A 24,103-nucleotide genomic window follows, 5' to 3' on the forward strand; every position below is an offset into this window, starting at 1 on the left:
GGATCATTAAATGTCTGTCGTGTATGTTAAAATCCTAGAATTCTAGAACAAATGTTTTATCATTACAGATGGCTGAATCCGACGACATACTGAAGCTGCTAATTCTTCAAGAAGAAGTGCGTAGTGAGAGACGACTGAAAGTGAAACGAGCTTTCATCCGATTGGTACTTCCGCTCTCGTTGGTATTTTTAATTCTGATCGCTTTATCATTTTTTTATGTGGATTCAAATTTCAATTTGGACAGGGAGATTCCATGCGTTTTCAACTCATTGGGATTGTGAGGAGATCGATAACCGTCCATCATGGGTACAATACCCATGTCTAAATTCAACTGAGGGTCTAAATTTAATTCCGACCATGTACCAAAAGGTAAATGATCGTTGTTATCGTCTGGACGGAAATGAGACAGTGACCTATTGGCTTGGTCACTCCCCAAATTATCCCGATACTACCCTCATTATGCAAAAAGGTCGGTGGATGAGGAGTGGAGGCGTTGACCTGTTTGAAGGAGATTTCAGTTCAATGAGCTGGATCCCTGACCACATAGCTCGTGAAAACATGAGTGCATGCTCTATACGAATGGATATGGTTAATCGATATTTGTTAAAATCTAGAAAAGGTGAGAGTAGAGCAGAACGAAGGAGGCGTCAGGTAGCAGATGTGAATGACTCCCACCTGATTTTAGGTGGAAAAGCATTGAAACTTCCGTTATACCCAAGTGCTCCTGATCCTCGCCACATCATGTCATACTATCTTCCCAAAGCTAAGAATGAACTTGGTTACAACAAAGTCATTAAAGATGTAGCCCAAAGCTATATATACAGCAATATTGTGATTAGAGAAGAACCGGGGTCTGATGAGTATCAAACAGCAATAAATGATAAGGATTTGATGAGATGGGAGTGTTAGTCCCAACTAAATGCCACATGATCCGATTGGACACTAATAGGGCTTACGGTGCAGTCTGTGATAGGTTAGGACGGATAGATAAAACTGACAGGGACAAGTTCGATCTGAATGGCAGTAAAAATGGTTTGCCTGTTATTAATGCTTTGTCCCTCTCTTGGCCCAGGTACACTAGATTCGATGACCCTTGGAAGGAGACTGCACATGTTGAGCGTTGTTTAGGTAAAGAAATTCAACAGTGGTTTGTTAAGATGTTTCCTCCTGGAGATGTTGATAAATGTAGAGAAATTTCTGAGAAGCTCACCGGTGTGAAGATGATGGAGATACCCTGGGAGGTGTGTAATGCTTCTTTTGTTAAGTCAGGTTACACTTGGGCTAGTTTTTCTGATGTGTTGCACCAGTATGAGTTTGCTAGGAACCTTGCTAACAGAACTGTTTTCAACATGGATCACTTGCATGATTACCTTGAAGATAAATGTTATAATCCTACATCGATGGCTTATAATGTGACAGCATGGATGCACTTGCAAGTGTTTAAACTGAATATTGAAATGATGTACACTCGAGCAAAGACTAGTCTGGTACCTTTAAAGTATGAGGAGCTGTTGTGGGACAATTATAAATCATTTCAGGTGAGGATGTGGCCTCAGTTGTCCGATGTAGCTATTGGAGATGAGTGGTTTGACAGGGCAAAACAATTTAGACAATTTCTGAGTCCAATTCCTTCAGTACAGGAAATCAGAGATCTAGAGTCTAAGGCTCCATCAGAGGACTGTGCTAAACACAGGTTGACACACCCCATGGGTCCTGCATGGCGTCCAGTTGATAAGAGTAAGAAAGCTAACGAAGCAGAGCTGTCTCTTTGTGTTGCAGAGTTGAAGCAGAAGACTGAATATTTTCCTCGGTTGAAGGCGCAAACAGCTCGGCAGAAATGTATCACTGCATTTCTGGAACAGATAAAAACTAATGATCCATTTGCAGGTTATGAGTATTTGAATTCTGTATGGCTTAAATCTAAGGGCACTCCATGGTATACTGATTCGGAACCTCCGTCTGCTATAGCAGTAGCATTGGTTTTGGCTTTTTCGGTAGGAGCAATATTTACTGACATGACGGAAAGAGTGGAGGAATATGTGGAGGAAGCTTGGGAGGAGTTTGTGGCTGCGTCAGAGGATTTGGTCATGGGAGCTGTTAAATATGTGTTATATGCTTTTGGAGCTCTTTTGGGAGTGGGTGTCCTCTGTCTGTGTGTGTGGATGTGTGTTCGTTTCTGTTTTTCTTATGTATGCAGGTCTGCTTGCAGTAACTTGAACCCTTCCGAGGAGGAGAACCGACTGAGAAAACTGACGACATGCTTGAAAGAGAAACTTAAGAAGGATAACATCCATGCCCTGTTGTGAGTGGAAGGTGGGAGAGCCTTCGCGTGGGGACTGGGAATTTTAGTATCCAGCATGTCCACGAATGAGGCGAAGAGACAAGTGTGACCCATCAGGGAAGCATGCGTTACCACTCCACCTTCCGTAGTGACCTCACTTGGTAGACCAGGCGTGGCGGTATTGGACCCCACATTGGTCTAAAACGGGGACTGAAGGGTGAGGGTCAAAATCCCTTGTCTCTTCAGATATATCAATACATATATATATATATATATATATATATATATATATATATATATATATATATATATATATATATATATATATATATCCTTTTATATCAATATCTATCTGTATTCTGTTGCTTAACTTCTTTAATAAAGTGATGAATTAACTATATGCATGATCACATAATCAATTCTATTTTCTTATGCATAACTGAAATATACTTTGAATCATATGTGTGTTGAATGCTAACTAGTCTCTTTTAGGAACATTCCAGAGTCTTTCTCTCTGTCCTGCACGTAGGCTGAAGGTCTTTTGGGGATAAGCTTATCTGTGATGCTCTCCAGTCTCTCAGGGGAGGGGGCATGGAGAATGCGTTAAACATAGGTTCCAGATGTATTCTGTGTTTGATTGTTACCTTTCCATGACTAATTATATGGTTTAAAGTCCTATGTAATAATACCTGAATAGTAGAAGTGTGATTTTTCTCTTATTATTTCTTTAGGGAAGAAATGTATGTTATTTCTACCCCTCTCCTCTGCCCGAGGAGTGAATATTTTATCTCTCTGTTTTGGTTTAAATGGCCTGATAACGTTGTGCTCTGGCTCTCTTGTGCCCAGAGAAGAACTGTCGTTCGTCAGTGTTTTGTGTGTGCGTTTGACTTTCTACCCAGGTTTTGAACCCAGGGATGCACACCAGGCCGACTCGAAGACGCCCGCGACCATCTGCGAGGTCACTTCAGATGTAAATCTCGGGCTCGGACGACAAGTGCGCTGATTAATGTTGATAGGCCGCATAGCTGTCTATATGTTGTGACTTTATGGTCTTTTAGCCAATCAGGAGTAAAATAATGGAATGTACGTCCTTGCAAATGGTATAATTGATGTAAGATTTTGTGTAAGGTACGAGTTGGCTTTCGATCTCCTCGTGAGACTTTGCCGCTGGCTCTACCAATTTCACTGCAGACTATACTTCAGTAAATTTTTGATTCTTTAATTGAACTTCTCGACTCCTGGTCTTCTTTCTCCATATCTGGTCCGGGTCACAACTGTTATACCCCTAACACAGACGTCGCTCGGCAACGCCCACATCACCACACATTGCATTTTCCTGATCTACTCTTACATTTTTAGCATACTGCACTGCTAGTATTTAGTCTTTATGCTCAATCACTTGTTTTTATATTATTTGTCATTTGTAAGTGGATTTGTCATTGTAAATTATGTCCGGACTTAACAATGGATTGGGCCACTGTTATACTCGCACATTTGGAAGCTCCACTGGGACATGTCATCAATTTTCCATCACAAAAACCCGCTATCTGATCAGAGATGCACTCGTAACATTTGAGAGAGTGTCCTTAAGTAAGGAAGAAAGAAAGACTTTAATTGGCATCTCTATACCAAACAATTCATTAATACTGTACATGCTGAGGAGTTTCTGTACCTCCAGAGAGAAAAATTAAAAGAAGTGCAACAGAGATTTCAGGGCTGTTTTATGACTGCTAAAAAGGGGAAGGTTTAATGTAGATTCTTAAAAAGTAGTAGCAGGAGTTGTACCACAGAAATTACAAAGAGATTACAACTTTACTTTATAATGTTTTAACACTATTTTCTCAGACTTTATGCTCCTTGGTTTCCTCCTCGCAACTTTCCACTTTTTACTGTTGTATTTTTTAAAATGTTGACAATGTAAGTGCAGTCAGGGTTGTCAGGCACCTATTTTGTTTGAGGGGCACCAATGTCAGCCACCGCAACCCTAATCCAACCAGACCCCCTCCCCTTCCTATAAATCAATGGAAACAGTATCACTTTTTTGTCAATAATTGGTTACATTTTATGAGTAGGCTTGCGTGTCTAACATCTTTTTTTGCAAGAATTTTCCATCCACAACGTGGGTGGATGTGGTAAAGAAACCACACCATCGAAACATGGTGGCTGAACAGTTCTTAATGTGACAAAACCATTTGAACCTTTGTTATACATAATGTAAACTCAGTTTAAATACTACAAATTATGCATACAAAATGCACATACAGTATTTACCATTATAAATGATGAATTATTTTAACTTTAAATACTGATGAATTTCACAAATACAGTAGGCTCACAGTATCAGTGCAAGGGTATAGTGACATTCAGCTGGAATTATCCGGAACAAATTTGTCAAATCAAATATATATATATATATGTTTCTTTTTTTTTGTATGATCTAGTCCAGTTTCTGTTTAATCCAGATCACTCATTGCATCATTGTTTTGCAATACTTATTGATTTATTTATTTACTTTTATTTTTTATTGCAGAACAATACAACCAGAGAAAACATCCACAAAACAAGAGGGCTTTTAAAGACAAAAAATAAATAAAAAATTACGAATAGCAATTGAAAATTTAGTAATATTAAAAAACAAATGTTTTTTATTAATACATTTAAGACACTCTATAAACACAGAGGCGTTTCCAGCATTGAAGGACATCCGGGGTTTAGCCCAGACCATTTTATTTTCACACTAGCAACCACTTCTCTGTAGTCCAAAGCTGGTGAGAGGGTATTCTTTGAGTTTTGCTCTGGCTGGGCCTGTTTCTACAGTTCCTAAACCTTCCACTCTAGTACTATCCTCAACATCCTCTCTCCTCCCTGAATCATCTGTGATGCAAAAGAACAGATACAGCACATAACTTATTGCAAATCAGCTTGAAACAACTAATTCATCAAGTGCTACATATGTCAAATTGTGGACCAATACCATTGAAGAAAATGTATTGGGAAGAGCAGATCAGTGGGATTGCCCTTAGATCTTATCATGATTCTTGAATTTTCATGTACATTACCATAAAGTCATCACAAAAGAGTTATATTATAGTGAGTAAAGTGAGGTAAAAAAATATTTAATATAAATAATGTATATTTTTTGTCAAAATGATGTATAAGATCCTAAGTTAAGCAATACTTGAATGACTTTAGTCTAAGTTCATTGACACACCATGGCATCGAACTGTATATAATTCTCCATGTTCATCTGTCAAAATCCTTTCATTAGGAGCATTGGGATAAACAATGTTTCACTTTTAACTTTATTTAAAGTAAAGTGACTTATTAATTGTTACCAGTTTCCATGCCTGATTCTGGCACAGCTGCTGCTCCTCAGTCTGGCGCTAATCTTTGCTACACTCTACAAAACCATTTAATCAAATCAAAGTGTATATTTACTACAAACTAATATAACAAAACAAGTCACATATACATTTTATGTTAATGCTCATTGGTTAACCTTAGAGAAAACAACACCTGATAAATAATGAAAATACGCTCCACACAGGACTCGAACCGACATCTCCGGCATTGGAGGCGGGTGCGCTAACACAGAAGCTATAGGCTACAACCTTTAATGACAGTCGCTAGTCCACCTCTTGACGTTAGGAGAGTGAGGTTTAGCCTACTGTGGGCCAGATGATGATCTTCAGACTTTAAGGACAAAAACAAATGTGAATTCTTACCCACTGACTTCTTTCAGAAAAATCCCCAAAGCCTCATTTGCTTCATTTTTGCTGTCTTTCCTGCTAACTGCTGTTAACTCAAGGCTAGATTATGCCTATGTCTATTTTTACAGGCTGTATGCAGTATGTGCAAAGCCAAAGCACAATGAAATAAGGCAACTTATGATTTCGGGGGTTTACATAGGCTATTGTCCGGTTTCATATTTGTCAGTCAACTATTCAAAATACATTCGGGGCTATACTCAAAACATTCGGGGCTGAAGCCCCGGCAAAATCGGCTGCCGCCGCCTCTGCATAAACAAACAGAATATAAATATAATAAGTTATAAAAAACTTAAAACATGGTTTAGATGTACTAATTTTGCTTTTATGTATATTACATTTACCAAATAAAATCATATGGTTTACAATAAAAATTCACAGAAACAATTTTGGACTCAAAATAAATAAACAAATTTTTGCGAACACATCTATTAAGAGCGTGGCCAGGGGTGTATTCCAGAAAGCTGGGTTAATTTACCATCAGATTAACCCTGAACTATGGGTTGATTAACCCAAAACCTGCTTACTCGGGGTATGTTCCAAAACACCTGTGTCAAGTTAGTTTAATCAACCTACTGCTAATAACCTCGAGTTAATGCGCGCGCACAGCGAACATATAAAGGCATTTTCAATGGAACGCCGAATTCAGGAGTCACCATGGAAACTAAGGGTGAAAAGTTACGTGCCGCGCACTTCTCCGAAGCGGAGTTAGAAGTTTTAATGTTGGCTTATGAGGAGTTCAAGCCCATTATAATGAAAAAAAGCAATACAGCTGCATATGCGAGGGAAAGACAATTGGCTTGGCAAAAAATAACCGACGTTTTTTTATTACATTTTAAATATGCTTGCCTTTGTTAATTTGCAAAGTTGAACAATTGTCTTTTTGAGCATGTGGCATGACTCGACAAGCATTTACTTTTCTCTACATCAGTTTCTTAAGAATACAGTGCAATGTATATTGACAAGAAATATTTAGGCCTCTTGTTTTATAAGGTGTAATCCTTCTGGAGCCAAAAGAACTCTTTCCCAAGTCAAAATGAAACACAAAAACATTCTCCAAAAAGGTAACATTTTATTTTAACTGTTGTAAGTTCAATGTCTTAAGTTACTTTTACAGTATTCTTCCTATATAGCTAATAGAAAGAAGGCTGAGGCCCGTCTAACTGGCGGGGGTCCACCTCCTCTCACCCCATCTGAGGAGTTGGCTCTTTCACTTAATAAAGGTCGCCCTGTGGTCGATGGTATTCCAGAGGGCACTTCGTCAGACTTTGCTACCTCCCACAACAACTCAAGTGACTTGGTACAATGTAGGTATACCATATTAGTACTTATGATTATTTAGTCATACGTTTGGACAAAACGATCATTAACTCTTGTCATTAGGAAGAAGGCTAAATGCTTCCCAAATGCAGTCATTGTTTCACTTGTGCATTATGCATACATATTCTATTTTACAGCATATGCTGTATACAGTAATCTGTTTTTTTTATTCTTGCATGTTCCTAATGCCTTTATTCAGTGTCTGTCATACTTTAGTAATTTACACATTGAGTATCTTTTTTTTCTTGCAGTTGCTGATGGACTCATTGTATTATTGGATCCTCCTGAAACCACACAGTCTGTCACAATTGTTAGTGGTGCATTTTAAGAACCAGTTGCTTTTAGATCTTTCACTTTGTCTGCCAGACAAAGTAATCTTGCATATTTCCACTCTAGAATGATGATGAAGAGACCACATCTGCTGTGACTGAATTAGAAAGTGCTGGGAGACCTACAGCGGTATGATGCATATACTGGACAATGCATAGCTTTTTAGATGGAGTGAAAAATGTGTCATTTGTCCTGTGACAGAATCTAGCTGGGGATGTACATGCAGATGAGGGTCCATCTACCTCTACACATAATCTTAGCAGTGTAAGAACTTGTCCCTGGTTGTCCTTATTTACATAATGTTACTATGTGGCAGATTTTCTTCTTTAACCATCTTATTTACTTTGCCTTCCTAGTTGTCTGCAAAGGAGCTGTATAAGGTCCATCTATTAAGGCAAATTAAAAAAACTGACATGGACATGGACCTTATCCAGCTTCAGCTAGAGCAGAAAAGGCTGGCCATTAAAAAGGCCAAACTTGAAATAGAACTACTGGAGCATCGCCCTAAGGTGAGAAGAATCATATATGAACATGAATCTGTTATTTATTTTTTATTTTTTGTGTGTGTGTATAAAGCAATAAATACAAATCTGTCATGTCTGTAAGGCGGGTGCCAGTGAGTCTGGGCTACTCCTCGAGAAAACAAAAGGCTCTCATGAGAATGAACATCTGAACTCTCTCTTGCATATTTAACAGCAACATCCGAGATGCAACAAACTGTGCAGCTAATACCTCCCTTCTAAAGTCTCTTCATCTCACTCCTCCTCCTCACTTCAAGCTCACTAAAAACCTATGCAATGTGAAGTGTGTGCAAAAAAGTAACTATAACATGTTTGGTATCATTTAAAGTGGCTGAGTGCGCCTGGTAAACTGGTCTCATCCTCCCAGCCATAATGAAAAGCAAAAAGAAGTTATAAAATATGAGAACTGTGGTGTGCCCCTTAAAGGTGTGCCCTCCCCCAGATCCTCCATACAAACTACCTCTGTAAATAAATCTACAGGAACCCCCTCAATAGGGGACCAAAATCTTATTATAATGAAAGACACCACCATTTGGTAAGCATATTGAATTATTTGGGTATTTAAGGAGAGGCGACTCATTGCTCAGGGTTCTCTGTAGTCAGACGATCTCACACAGTTTACTGTGTGTAATTTATATCAGGTGATTGCAATTCGAATTTCTTAGGTTTTGATAAAATGTCTAACTTTGACTTATCACTGTCTAATTGGAATTGATGAATTGATTATGTTACCTGGTCAATAAATTGTCAACATTTGATTTTATTCTGACTGACTCTGACATTGTGTTTCCCAAACAGATTAAACGATTCGTATGTTACCGCAAGTCTGCGTCAGATTAGTGACGACTAATAATTGGCATCAATTCAAGTGTACTTGGTTTGCAAAGACAAAAAGGGAATTTCCATTTAGAACAGCAAATGCTGCTTGACCAATCTAAATTCGGGTGTGTCTTACCTCTGTTTTGATTTGATGTTTCTCCAGATAAGTGTACGTGGGAAACCACGCATGGCCAATCCAAAGCTATTATAAGAGAAGTTATGTTGGTCAACTTACATCTGTAATAGTGGCCGTGACCTCTACTGAAGAAAACGTTAAGTTACAAGTAGTATGTATTATGCACGTTGTGTCAAAAAATTATTGATGATGTCACCTTTGACCTTTGCTTCCGGTCCCGCCCCCTCCCCACCCAACCTCCGGTAGATGTTCATGATGTGATATGAAATGTTTGGTCAGCGGTTGTGTACAGGAAGTAGTATGAAGTGTCTGTTCTGATACCCCATCTGTGTATTTAAAAAGAGTAGACAAAATATTAATCTTTAATGATGTACAATGTTTAATGGAAATCTGAGATAATAAAATAATGTATGGTATGAGAATTGTTTAATCAATCACTATTTTTTCAAAAACAATGATAAAGTAATGGGTGTGGGTCATTTTATTTTTTATTATAATTGTAAGACATAAAAAGTGTTTATTAGGTTTAAAATGTGTTTAAATGATGTGTCTTTAATGGGTTGCAATGCTTGATGACAAACTTAAGGCTTTATTTTTACCAGAGGCTAAAATGTGTTTCTAAACAGTGACTGAAGCAAACTCAAAGACAGTCGTTCACTTTAAAATGATGAAAATTATTCTTTGGCAAACAGGGTAATTTTTACTAAACACAATATTTCATTTTAGTTGTACCGCTAACAAAATGTCTTAAATTTTAAACGAAATAGTATGCACTATAAAATATACCTTTAACACATCTGTTCTGTTCAGTCCTTTCACGATCTCATCCAAAACGACAATGGCATATGATCAGTTGACAAGCCCCCCCCCTCCGCGGGGGTGGACCGAAGTGTGTGTGTGTGTGTGTGTGTGTGTGTGTGTGTGTGAGCGTGTATTTATCACTTTGTGGGGACCAAATGTCCCCATAAGGATAGTAAAACCCGAAATTTTTGACCTTGTGGGGACATTTTGTCGGTCCCCATGAGGAAAACAGCTTATAAATCATACTAAATTATGTTTATTGAAAATGTAAAAATGCAGAAAGTTTTCTGTGAGGGTTAGGTTTAGGGGTAGGGTTAGGTTTAGGGGATAGAATATAAAGTTTGTACAGTATAAAAACCATTATGTCTATGGAAAGTCCCCATAAAACATGGAAACACAACATGTGTGTGTGTGTGTGTGTGTGTGTGTGTTAATAATAATAATTTAAAACAGTAACATGTGTTAAATTGATAAAGCGTTTTGGGTTTGTGTCACGACGCGTAATGTGATGACCCTGTGGGGATCGTGTTTTTTAAAGTAATTATTTAAACAAGACGGCGTCTGATCACTGTTAGATACGGGGGACAGGGTATTTAGCGCTCCATCTGGTGGTGAACTCGTGAGATCTTTTCACGCCACGAATTAAACAGAAGCTGTCACCTGTTCATAGCTTAAAACCATTACAGGCATTTTATATATATATATATATATATATATATATATATATATATATATATATATATATATATATATATATATATATATTTTCCTGGCTTTAAAAATGTCACCTCTTAGGAAATGTTTTTAAACTGTTAAGGCAATTATTCAAGCGTAGATCAAACATACCAATGTTGTTTTATTCAGTTCTAAAATAGTTTTTAACTAAACACACATTCAAGAAATCGTTAACTCAATGTTTTGTACTGCATATCGGGTTTAATAAATATCCGTTCGTCTACTAAAATAAATATAAACAATCAATAATAGACTAATTAAAAACAAATAGTGAGTTAAATTACAAGACAGAAAGACTTGCATTCGTTAAATATATGGAAAATTAAAATGAGATCAATTGTTGTCTAGTTTAAGGGAAGTGTATTTTTCTGTTGAGAATTATATAAAAGAGCCATGAATAAAATGTGTTTTAAACTTATAAGGAACCCCAGATTTAAAGAGACATATCCAGCTGCAGACCCGCAGCGCCACCAGCGCCAGAAGCTGAAGTGAGGGGCGGAGTTATTGACAATGAGACAAGCATGGCGGAGAGCATGGTGAGTTGTGTAACGTTTTTGACATCATGTTGTGAAAAATTATCGCATATATTAAGTTCAGCGTTTATCTGCTAAATATTTAATTTGTGCATAACTTTATCATCTTAATGAAGCTTGAATATGTTGTCATACTTTACTGTATTAAAAAAAAAATCTACGGATGGTTCGATACATTTTTGCGTGTTGTAAATGAGCCTTGCGGTGACGTTTTCAAGACATCTTGTGAAGGTGTTAAAGTGTTTGTTCCACGTTCCTCTGTTATATGCATTGTTTGTGAGTTAATGTTACCTTATAGTTGAGGGGTTTTTTACGTTGAGATTATTGTGTGGTGCTTTCATCTCTTGTAGAGACATTTCGAATGAATGAAGACCACAAGGAAAAGGCCCATAACAATCTCCTGGAACTTTCTGAAGCTTCCAGAGAGTCCTTTCTATTTCATTTTGTGTTCAGGGATGACATGGAGTTATTTTAGCAAGAATGTAAGGACAAAATGGGCCTGAGAGTGAATTCCTCATTTGATACATTTTAAGTTTAATTTATACAGGATTGTCATGATAAAATGGGCCTAGGGGTGAATTGGTCATTTGTTGTATATATTTTTATTGTTTCTTTTAAAATTATGCTGAATTTTCTCTCTTTTTTAGTTTTTTGACATGTTTTATTTTCCATAAAGAAAAATGCATGCTGCACATGTTCTTGTGAAATAAAGTATATTTTATATAAAATGCCCATAAGTTTCAAGCATTTTTTTTCACCATCATGATCAGGAAGTAATTCTCATAATACAATGAAACGGATAACTATATACAATTATATTACACAAGATCAATGTTTTAAAATGCTTATTGTACTGTACCTTAAAGAATCATTATAACATACGTATAAAGTATGATGTTTCATTTGTAATAAAAGCAAAGTACTCTTCAAAACGTTAGGTGGCGCTACTCGGTTTCGAACGTAAGCTCCGCCCCTCACTTCAGGTTCTGAAACTGGTGGTGTTGCGGGTCTGCAGCTGGATTTTTTTTTTTTTTTTTTTTTTATTGAAGAAACATGAAAATATACAAATATATTCAGGATAACAAAAGAGGTAACACATAACCTAAATTATACAGAATAATTAATTATAATTAATTATGCAAATTAAGTGCCATAAAAATAATTATAAAAGATAAAAATAACGAACATAAATAAAAATAAAAACAATAATTATATAAAAAAATAAATAAATAAATAAATAATAATAATACAAATAAAATAAACAATATATAATATAAAGCAGCTTAATCCTGAATATCAGAGCCATTACAAATTAATTGTTCATATATGTTCAGGAATCTATCACATTTTTTATTATTAGTAAAATTAAAAGATTTAAGCAATGAGTCTACTTCAGCCAAAAAATGTGAGAAAATAGGAAGTGATCCCATACATTTCTGTTTATGGATGAAAAATTTGCCAAATAAAATAAAAAAATTAAAAATGTATTCTTTAGATGTGTGGGAATCAGTATAATAACAAATAATATCTTTCAAATTAAAGGAGTGTGCATGAATAGGGTTTTATTTAAATGAGAAAATATGTTAGACCAAAATTTCTGAACCAATTTGCAAGAAAAGAATAAGTGTATTAATGTTTCATCTTCGTCACCACAAAACGAACAGGTACTAGAAATATCAATATATTTGGACACTGTTGCATTAACAGGATATATCTTGTGTAATATTTTAAAGTGGACTTCTTTGGTCTTGTTAGGAATAAAATATTTATATGGTAATAACCACGCTTTTCTCCATTCAATATTGCCAATAAGGGCAGCCCAATGGGACCTGCCTCTAGGGCAAATTAGATCTCTTTTTGAAAAATCCTGCGAATATATTTATTATTACATTTCTTATCATAAATACTAATGCCATCCAATAACAAAACCGAATCCATCATATTATTTTGATTGTATAATAAGTGGGTCTTAACCAGTTGCACTAGACCTATAGGAATAGCTTTAAGCACAGTATTGTATTCTTTAAAAGGAATAGGAAAGTCATGGATGGTCATGAAGCGTTCATAAGACAAAATGTTACCAGAATTATCAAATAAAGAAAATATATGAATTAGACCTCTATTAAACCAATTAGAAAAAAAAGAGATTTGTTTCTAACAGTTATATTCATATTATTCCACAAAAGAGTTTTATGTGGGGAGAAATTGTGGATGTAACACAATTTCCATGCAAGAAGAGCTTGCTGATGAAACTTAGATAGTTTAACCGGGAGTTTATTATACATGTAATTACATTTTAAGATAAAAAGGAGGCCTCCAATTTTATTAAAGATGAAATTAGGAATGAAAAACCAAATAGAATTTGAGTTTAGTAGACATCTTCTAATCCAGTTGATTTTAAACACATTAATAACGTTGTGAAAATGTAGCACTTCTAGTCCCCGTCACTTCTGCAATTGGAAATCACTTCTTTTTAAGTTTATGAGACCTGTTTTTCCATATAAAATCAATAAAAATTTTATTAACACCTTTAGCGGTGCAGTCATTCACAAATAAAGAAAGTGATGGATACACAAAGCGAGAGAGACCTTCCGCTTTGGATAAGAGAACCCTCCCATAGAGAGTTAGGTCTCTTTGTAGCCAAAGATTAAAAATATTTTGCGTTTTCTTAATTCTACTAGAAAAATTAAGTTGTTGTCTGTCTACTAGATTTTTTGTTAAGTGAATACCTAAATACTTAATTGTGTCTTTAACTGGAATACCCTCAAGTGATGTGTCATCGCTTTTATGCAAGGACATTATCTCACACTTCAACATATTTAACTTTAATCCAGAGGCACATGAAAAATTTCTAACTATCTGAATGGCATTGGAGAGTTGAGATTTATCACGTAAAAAAGAGTGGTGTCATCAGCCAGCTGCGAGATTTTAATTTCTCTGTCAAAAATGAAGATACCTTTCAAGTTCTGATTGTGCATAATACTCAGTGATAATAGCTCAGTAACCAAAATAAATAAAAAGGGGAAATTGGGCATCCCTGTCTGACACCACGGTTTATAACAAATCTTTGGGAGGTGTTCAGATTAACTATGACTGAACTACTAATTTCGTTATAAAACATTTTAATTACATTAACAAAGGAATCCCCAAAACCAAACAATTTGAGAGATTGCAGAAGAAATTCATGCTCAATGGTATCAAAGGCCTTATAAAAGTCTAAGAAAAGAATAATGGCTTTAGAGTGTACAAATTCAGAGTAATCCAACAAATCTAAAACAAGTCTTATATTATTGCTGATATGTCTACCTTTGACAAATCCTGACTGTGTCTCCACAATAATTTGGTCAAGTTTAAATTTCAACCTATTAGCATACACCAGGGCCAATATCTTGTAATCAATAGTTAAGAGTGTTATTGGTCGCCAATTATCAATTAAGAGAGGGTCTTTTTCAGGTTTTGGAATAAGGGAGATTATACCCTGCTTCATTGAAGTAGTCATTTCGTTCTGAGCAATGCATTCTTTATACATGCAAAGTAATGGGGATTTTATTAAGTCCCAGAAATGGATATAAAATTCAATGGAAAAACCATCAACTCCAGGGGATTTCCTCTCTTCATAGAGAAAAGAGCAGATTTAACTTCCCCAATTGTCAAAGTTGACTCACAAAGATCTTTAAAATCATTATCAATAGTTGGAATATAGTTTTTAATAGTTTCAACAAAAGTCTCACAATTATCTGAATTAAATTCAGAAGTATAAAGTTTGTCATAAAAGTTTGTGATAAACTTAGAAATTAAGTTTGGATCAGTGCACCTGAGACCATTAATATTTAGAGCTGTTACTGAATTTCTCCTGCAATTCCTCTTCTCTAATGCAAAAAAGTAACTAGAGTTAGTCTCTCCTTCTTCTAACCATTTGGCTTTGGACCTAATAAAGGTCCCTCTAGCTAAATCCAAATAAACTTGATTGATTTGTAAATTTAAATCTCTTAAAATTAACTCTTCCTCCTGAGTTAATGTTTTTTGCAATAAAGTGTTTATTTTAATCAGGAGTTCAAATATTTTTTTAGTTTTAGAGGATTTTAGCTCTTTACTTCTTCTGATGGCAATCTGCCTAGCTTTATATTTTAAAAATTCCCATTTTGTTTTATAACTGTCACTGGAATTCTCAGTAAACATACTAGAAAACAAGTTCTTGATGTCATCATTAAAGGTTTTATCCTTAAGGAGAGAATTATTAAATTTCCAATAACAGCGCAAACTTGAAGTTTTTCCAGTGTTAGTACACAATTTTAGACTTATTAACTTATGGTCTGAGAGGGAGCGAAAGAATGAGAAATATCTTTTACAAATTGAAGAGCTGACGAAGAGATCAGGAAGAGGTCAATTCTCGATTGGGAAGACTTATTTCTATTTGACCAAGTAAATTCTTGCACATCAGGGTGAAAGAAACGCCATGTATCTGTAAGAGAAAATTTCGAGCATAATGATAAAATGTTAATATTTAACTGCTGGCTATCGTTATTTCTGGGAGGAAGTCGGTCCAAGGAGTCATCCACACATTCATTTAAATCCCGCCTAAAATCACAAAAGAGTCTGGGTACTTGATAATTACTTCATTCAATTCTAAAGTTATCTGAGAGAAGAGAACCCTGTTAGCAGATCGGGAATTGAATCCATAAACATTACAAATAATAAAGATTGAATTATCCTGTTTAATCGCTAAAATAATCCATCTGCCTTCCTCAGAAGATTTAACTTCTAGTATGTGTCCTTTAAACTTGTGCAGCAAAATTGAAACTCCAGCCGAATGACTAGAACCATGACTACAGTAAATTGCATTTCCCCATTGATTTTTCCAAAATTTTACATCCATATCACTTGAATGCGTTTCCTGAAGAAAAATGATATCTGACTCACTGCTTTTGCAAAATAAAAAACAGCTTTCCTCTTTACAGCGTCACGTAAACCCCTCACATTTAAGGATACAACAGAAAAATAATTAAACTTAAAATCCATCGTACAAAGAAAAAGTTTAGTAGGCTACCTCTTGTCTGAAAAACAATCCACACAAATCTATTTTGAAATAGGAACAAAATATAACCATAATTAACTCACGAACATTAAATTAGAGTTTCACTCAACCTCCTTGCTTATCGGCGCAAAGCATTAGATAACATTAATCAAAAACAAAACAACACTGTCAATAGATAATAAATTGAACGAAATAACTGAACATGGTCAATCAATATCGACTTACACAGCAGAGTTTGCGGTTCAACCGGAGAAATAACAAAACATGACTTTCCAAAATGCATTGGCATGAAAGAAACCAGTCTTAGTTCCCCTTCAACGAGGAAAAAGATCAAATCCGCACTGCAGAACCAAACCGGTCTATTTTACATCAGATAGGTTGAATCTTTTCCCGTCGATTAAGGCAAATGCACCGCGAAAGGAGGCTTTCTTTCCTTCATCCCTGGCTTTTTTAACAAGCGGCCAAAGTTTTTCTCTGGCGGCCCTGTCTTCTGGTGAAAGGGCTTCCGTGATTCGCAACTTATTGTCGAAAAGAAATTTGCAGCCTCTAGCAGAATGCCAAACGGTGTCACGAATACGACGCAGAGCAAACAGTATAATTATTGATCTGTGGGAACCATCATTTCTCCTCTGACCAAGACGATGTGCAATGTCGACGGCCTCCTCAAGGTTATCGCTGATCCCAGGAACTACATTACTAAGGACATCGATTGCTATTTGCCGGACATCCTCACCAATTTTTTCTCTCACGCCATGTAACTTTAAAATCCATCTCCAGCTGTAACGCTTACATTCACCCACCTCTTCCTTCATGGTTTTATTCATCTTTTGAAGCTCGCGAATCTCCGTTGCCGCAACTTTCAGAGATTCTTTGTGCGTTGCTACTTCAGCAACAAGTTGAGTCACAACTGACGACATTGCCTCAATCCGCTTAGCTGTAGATTCAGTCCTTGTGTCAATTGCAGAAATTTTCTGTAACATCTCTTCATATTTGCCAGAAAGCTCACGAATGGCCGCCAGAATTTCTGCTGAAGAGTCGCTACTTTCCATCACTGTAAAAAATTTAACGTAAAATCAACAGTAACTTACTGGCAACAAATATCCAGCAAGCTTCAGTATTTTATTCCACGGTAAAATTACTGTAAATCTGACTACAGTAGTTCACAGCATACTGTATAATAACTTACAGTATATTTATACTGTAAAATTAATTACAGTTCTTGTTTTTGCACTGTATTTTAAAACACTGTAAAGTTACTATGCAGTATAATTGATTACGGTAGTTTTTATATTCACATATTATAGTTTTTATATTCACATATATACATATTATGACTAAATACAATCTGTTACACGCTTAAAAAGAATGAAATATAAAGACTTGTATGCACAAATATTTCACAGTTATATTACTAATTATAAGATGTCACATCAATTATGACAACACTCAGAAGTCCATTTAAAAACTTTTATTAAAATTTAATTCATTAAACTGTAAAAACATTCTCCAGTCCAGACTTCGAAGGGCCAATGCAGATCCCAGATTTTTGCTGCCTATAGAGAACAAAACAAAAATTTAGTTGCACTACAGCTTGGCAGACATCAATGTGATAAACAGCTTTCATTTAATTTACAGTATATGGAACCACAATACATTGAACCAGGAGATAAGCCAAAACTTAATACCTTTAAATGAGAATGAAACTATGTGAGTGTGAGTACATTTTTGGGTGTACTATCCCTTTAAACTAAATTCTAAGATCCTGATCTCCTCGATCCATGTTAAAAGCTAAAACCGCTCTAATTTGATGTATTTGAATGTGTTCTTCAATAGCTGAAAATTACTTACCTCTGTATTAACCATAAGAGCGATACTCATCAGCGGCTGCAATGTCGAACAACTACATACACGCTGAAAGAGATGAAAAACATATTCAACACTGCATAAACCTACGGAGATCTTCGTTTCACAATGAATCCTCTTTCTTAATGACCCTGATCTTTTTAACACATAATTGCATTAAAGATGACTGAATACATGTACAGTAGGTGTAAATGCGTGTATGCTATCAGGCCAATCGGTATCTGTGCTAGTATGCTAAATAATAAGTTACAGATATTAATGGTCATTTTAAAGTGGTTCAAAAGGATTTATCATAACATGATTTTGTAGGAATTGTAATTAGACACTAAAGAGAGTAGGCCTACCAATTAAAACTAATTTGAGATCGCTTGGGGTCCTGACAGAGACCCGATTTCGAGGGAGAACCTGATTTGTCACAAATAAGAAATGAGAAGCACCCAAGGTGACAAAAACGGAGATTATAATGACCATTGTCGTGAATATCAAACGAATATCAAATATACAACTAAATTAACCTCAGTCCGTTGGCAGTGGCTGTTTCCAGACATTAATAAACTAATATACGGTAGTGTAGGCCTTGAAGTGAATGAAAACGAGTGAGCAAAATCGAACCCTGTGAACGTCTGGTCTGAAGGATGCCGAGACGCGGGAATTCATTCGGCGCGACTTTCACCGACTGTGTAATTCACTTTAAGTGTACATCGGTTGTACTCACGTTATAAATGTATAATATGATTGAAAACACTGTGGTTGTCCCTTCAAGTCGTGGATAACATAGGTCGATTTCGAACATAGCCTTGTAGGGGTAACGTAACGTTAACGGGCGCATATGAGGCCTTGATTGTGACAGGCCACACGCACGCACACGGTGTAAGTTAACGTTACACACAAATGTTCAGAAAAAATAACATTTCGATTTACTTTGTTCTAAACTTGAAATTATTAACTAACATTAACAGCAAACCTTGTGATAACTAGTATTTGGCTAACTGGCAAGAATGTTTGCGTTACAAAGCAAACGTTATCTTTATATCAAAATCACCACCGATTATTTAATGGTAAAACGAATATCTTCACATTTGGGGTGAAACGTTTAGAAATACACATCTTTAAAATATTGAATACAAATAGAATTTTACATCTCACCTGGCTGACGGTTTAGATGATTGGTTGCCAGGTATACCCATTGCGATTTCAGCTCTTTGTGTAATTAAGTGTGCAATTAGAAAGCAAAATACTAATAATAAAAAAAATCATGGGAATTGATTTTATCTATTTTGCATAACCTATGTTATTGATCATTGGATGGGAATCACATCTCCCACCCAAAAAGTGTAGGCTAAACCTATTAGATTAGTTGGGTCTGTGACAAAATCTGGCAACCATAAAGACACGCAATTAAAAAACACCCACATAAATGTTTAACTTTTTTTTAACTATATACTAAATGCCTTCATATATGGGTTCCCTTATGAAACAATGTATTGTAAAATTCCTAAGCTGAAATTACCTCAATAAACCAAAAAAACGTCCTCTGTCGGGGCTTGTCTGAAATAATACTGTCATCAATTTAACAGTAATATAAGGATTACTGTTATTATTGTCCAACTCTGTTTTTTTTTTTTCAAAGAATAGCATAAATTGACAGCAACTTTCCTGTAAATAGTTTCTACAGTAGACAAAGCTGGAAATACAGCAATAATACTGTAAAAGCTATGAAATTGACAGCAACATACTGTAAACTGTTTCTACAGTAAACTTTCACTGAAAATACAGCAATATTACTGTGAAAACAACAGAAATCATTTACAGTGATGCTTACCCGTTTTGTTTTTTTTGTTGGAGGTTTTAAGGGAGTATCAGGCATAGGAGTAGCAAGATCACTTAAATCTGAACGCAAGTCGAACCAGTTGTGTTCGTCAGCATTATCCGATGAAATCACATCCACAGAGGAAACGGTGCAATCGCTCCCATCAGCAAATTGAATAGTCTCCGTAGTTGACATGGCCCCGTGTTCTGTCACGCTCGAAGTTTGTCTATTTTTCTTTCTTCCCATAGATGAATTGGCGCAAGGAGGTTGAAATGAAGAAGGCAATCACTTACTCGTTCATAAATAGTAACTGTCAAATTATAATGGCTATAATCGTTCTATTTCAAAATTTCCTGACGAGACGTTCAACAACGTGTCCACCTAACACCGCGCCATCTTGGCCCCACCGGGTCTGCAGCTGGATACTATTGGATTTAAACAGAAGATGGCGTCAGATAGCTGTGGTGTGATTGTGAACTCATGACACGACATGTAATTTGATGGTCAGGGTGAGTGAGGGGATCCCAGCGTGGGAGGTGCGTGAGGAAGCTGAGTTAGGGTCGCCGTTATTTTAGCGTCACCGGAATCTCCGAAAAGAACACATCACGACTAATGTTATAATGTTACCTGCTGTAATAGTGCTATTGTGCATGACAGAGGGTGTTGCGTCCTATGGGTGTGCGGTGAATTGGGTAAAACTGTGAATGAAGTGAGTTGATCTTGAGTTCGCTGTTGTGTTTTTATAATGTGTGCTGTGCATCGCAGTATTTGTATTGCAGCCTGGACTTATTAATCTGATGTTTAATAAAGTAAACTCTCTTTGTGAAATAGTTTGAGTGGTTGTGTGATTTATCTTCTGGCATTGACAAGTAACAACTGTTACACTCAATAGTAGCCTATCCAGCAGCAGACCTGCAGCACCACCAGTTTCAGAACCCCAGCGCCAGAACCTGAAGTGAGGGGCGGAGCTTACGTTCGAAACCGAGTAGCGCCACCTAACGTTTTGGAGAGTACTTTGCTTTTATTACAAACGAACCATCATACTTTATACGTATGTTATAATGATTCTTTAAGGTACAGTACAATAAGCATTTTAAAACATTGATCTTGTGTAATATAATTGTATATAGTTATCCGTTTCATTGTATTATGAGAGTTACTTCCTGATCATGATGGTGAAAAAAAATGCTTGAAACTTATGGGCATTTTATATAAAATATACTTTATTTCACAAGAACATGTGCAGCATGCATTTTTCTTTATGTAAAATAAAACATGTCAAAAAACTAAAAAAGAGAGAAAATTCAGCATAACTTCAAAAGAAACAATAAAAATATATACAACAAATGACCAATTCACCCCTAGGCCCATTTTATAATGACAATCCTGTATAAATTAAACTTAAAATGTATCAAATGAGGAATTCACTCTCAGGCCCATTTTGTCCTTACATTCTTGCTAAAATAACTCCATGTCATCCCTGAACACAAAATGAAATAGAAAGGGCTCTCTGGAAGCTTCAGAAAGTTCCAGGAGATTGTTGCGGGCCTTTTCCTTGTGGTCTTCATTCATTCGAAATGTCTCTACAAGAGATGAAAGCGCCACACAATAATCTCAACGTAAAAAAACCCCCTCAACTATAAGGTAACATTAACTCACAAACAATGCATATAACAGAGGAACGTGGAACAAACACTTTAACACCTTCACAAGATGTCTTCAAAACGTCACCGCAAGGCTCATTTACAACACGCAAAAATGTATCGAACCATCCGTAGATTTTTTTTTTTAATACAGTAAAGTATGACAACATATTAAAGCTTTATTAAGATGATAAAATTATGCACAAATTAAATATTTAGCAGATAAACGCTGAACTTAATATATGCGATAATTTTTCACAACATGATGTCAAAAACGTTACACAACTCACCATGCTCTCCGCCATGCTTGTCTCATTGTCAATAACTCCGCCCCTCACTTCAGCTTCTGGCGCTGGTGGTGCTGCGGGTCTGCAGCTGGATATGTCTCGTTACACTTGCAAAAGATTTGACAAATGCAATGTTCGTTTAGCAACATGTCTTAAACATGAGACAAAAGCGGGGTAAGCAATGGAGACATGAGACTATTGAAATGGATCTGAAGCGTTATAGAGAGAGAATGACAAACGAAGTGCAAGTTCTCGATATGTGACTGATGAAAATGATAGAATTAAACTTAAAAAGTACAATGCTCAGAACTATAACATCATATAAACATAAAAGAACAGAGCGACAGAAGTATGCCAATATCAAACAGCTACAAAGGATATAACTATTTCTTCTTTTCGTTGTAAAAATCAGGCTGAACGGTGTGTTGTTTACACTTTCAAACCATAAGTTCTTTACTTCTGTAAGGGGTTAAACCGTTTCATTAGGTAATACGATGTTTATACACGTGTATTATTCGGTAGTCAATCTAAAAATATTTTATTTTAAGCCATAGTAAAAAAAAAAACTCATTACATTACATGTGGTCACAACCCATTTAAAACAGAATATCTGGTGTATTTTGTGTGCAAGCGTCACAGTTGAGACATGCAGCGGGTGTTTAACACGTGACATTATACTCGTTTAAAATGGCATTTATTTTCAAAAACAGTATTTTAGCAAACAGTATGTTACTAAAACGCAAAGTTTTTTATTATAGAATTCTGACTACATTTTAACTATGAGATAAAATGCAGCAAAACACACATCCATTTCAATATGAACAAATAGTTTAACAAAAATAAAAGTTTTGTGTTTTGAATTATATTACTAAACACGATAAAGCATTTCACATAGTTTAAATGTATCTTTAACATGTGTTGTCTTGCATTTTTACTTCTGACAAAGAGAAGTGTTTTTAAACATTAGATTGTCTAACATATCTCTAGCATTACCCCTTTAAAGATGCTGAACAAAAAACATAACATTTATTTAAAACTTGTATTTAAACAAAGAGCATTTTAAATGAAATACCATACATTAATTGTAAAATGTAACAAAGATTCTTACATTTTTCCACCCAAAGTCTTTCAATCGATACTGAGCTCTTACAGGAAGTCAGAGGTCTGGGGTGGGAGGTTTTTCAGAATACGCACACACACCCCTGATCAGACCTGATGGTGTCTTGTGTGATTCTGTTCAGCAAAACAATATGGTGCCATGAGTTTCCTGGTGTTTTATGGTTTGCTTTCATTGAACAGCATGGTGACAACCAAAAGTGTGAAAGAAGGGGGATAATAGGGTTTATTTTGTTATAAAAGTTTTTTCTTTTTACCCATCAAGTGCTCCATGTAACGTTGTGAAACATGGTAGAGATGTGGTTAAAGAAGTATTGCTCTTTGTAATACAGGCAACAATTAAATATAATTACTTAAAAGAATAGAAAGTTTTTAGAAATCACTTGCTAAGTCAATAGTTCAAATTCAGAGGTTTTTATAGTATGCTGTACACAGTTATCATAAAACCCATGTCAATTCAAGTGTGAACATTTCAAAGAAATGGGGTGCTAGCATACTGGACAACAATCAAATTGACTTGTGGTATACACACACAAGATATTTTAACACTAATTCACACCCTGAAACTACATTCATGGTACTGTTGCGTCAGTGGGGTGTCAAACACAAATGCAAAGGCTGAGTTTACTTTGACACTCATATTTTTGGTATTAATTTACTCATTCCTGGATCAAACCCCACACTCAGAAACGTGTACATGTAAACAAAAATGTGTACTGTTGTGATGCCAACTGATCATCGCTTTACTGATTTTATTTCAAGAAAACCACAAAGTCTACCAATAACTGATGAAGTAACATGTTTACAGGAATGCATTTACTCACAAAAGTTCTTCTATTGCCACAATTGGATTTTTGGTTGTTGTAGAGTTATCCTCATTTGTAAATAGTTATTTGTTTAAATGTTCCGATATTTTCTAGTTTACAAAGATGTCAGTTTTAACACACACACACACACACACACACACACACACACACACACACACACACACACACACACACACACACACACACACACACTTTAAAGTTAAGTATCATTATAATATCAAATTCACAACGATCAGTCCTTCTATACATTACACCAATGTACATAAGTACATTAACTTT

General features: G+C 35.8%; 1 protein-coding gene across 1 annotated transcript in view; it reads left to right on the top strand.

Annotated features, from left to right (window-relative positions):
• The first annotated feature begins 1,031 nt into the window (after positions 1-1,031).
• LOC127629064 (uncharacterized) overlaps positions 1,032-24,103 on the top strand; it is a 72,362-nt gene continuing 49,290 nt past the window's right edge. The window contains exon 1 of the mRNA XM_052106102.1: positions 1,032-2,313. Coding sequence (XP_051962062.1) covers positions 1,158-2,306 — 1,149 coding nt within the window. The 5' untranslated portion in view covers positions 1,032-1,157 and the 3' untranslated portion in view covers positions 2,307-2,313. The remainder of the gene's footprint in view (positions 2,314-24,103) is intronic.

This window comes from Xyrauchen texanus, chromosome 35 (genome assembly GCF_025860055.1).
Source record: "Xyrauchen texanus isolate HMW12.3.18 chromosome 35, RBS_HiC_50CHRs, whole genome shotgun sequence".
NCBI classification, from domain to species: Eukaryota; Metazoa; Chordata; class Actinopteri; order Cypriniformes; family Catostomidae; genus Xyrauchen; species Xyrauchen texanus.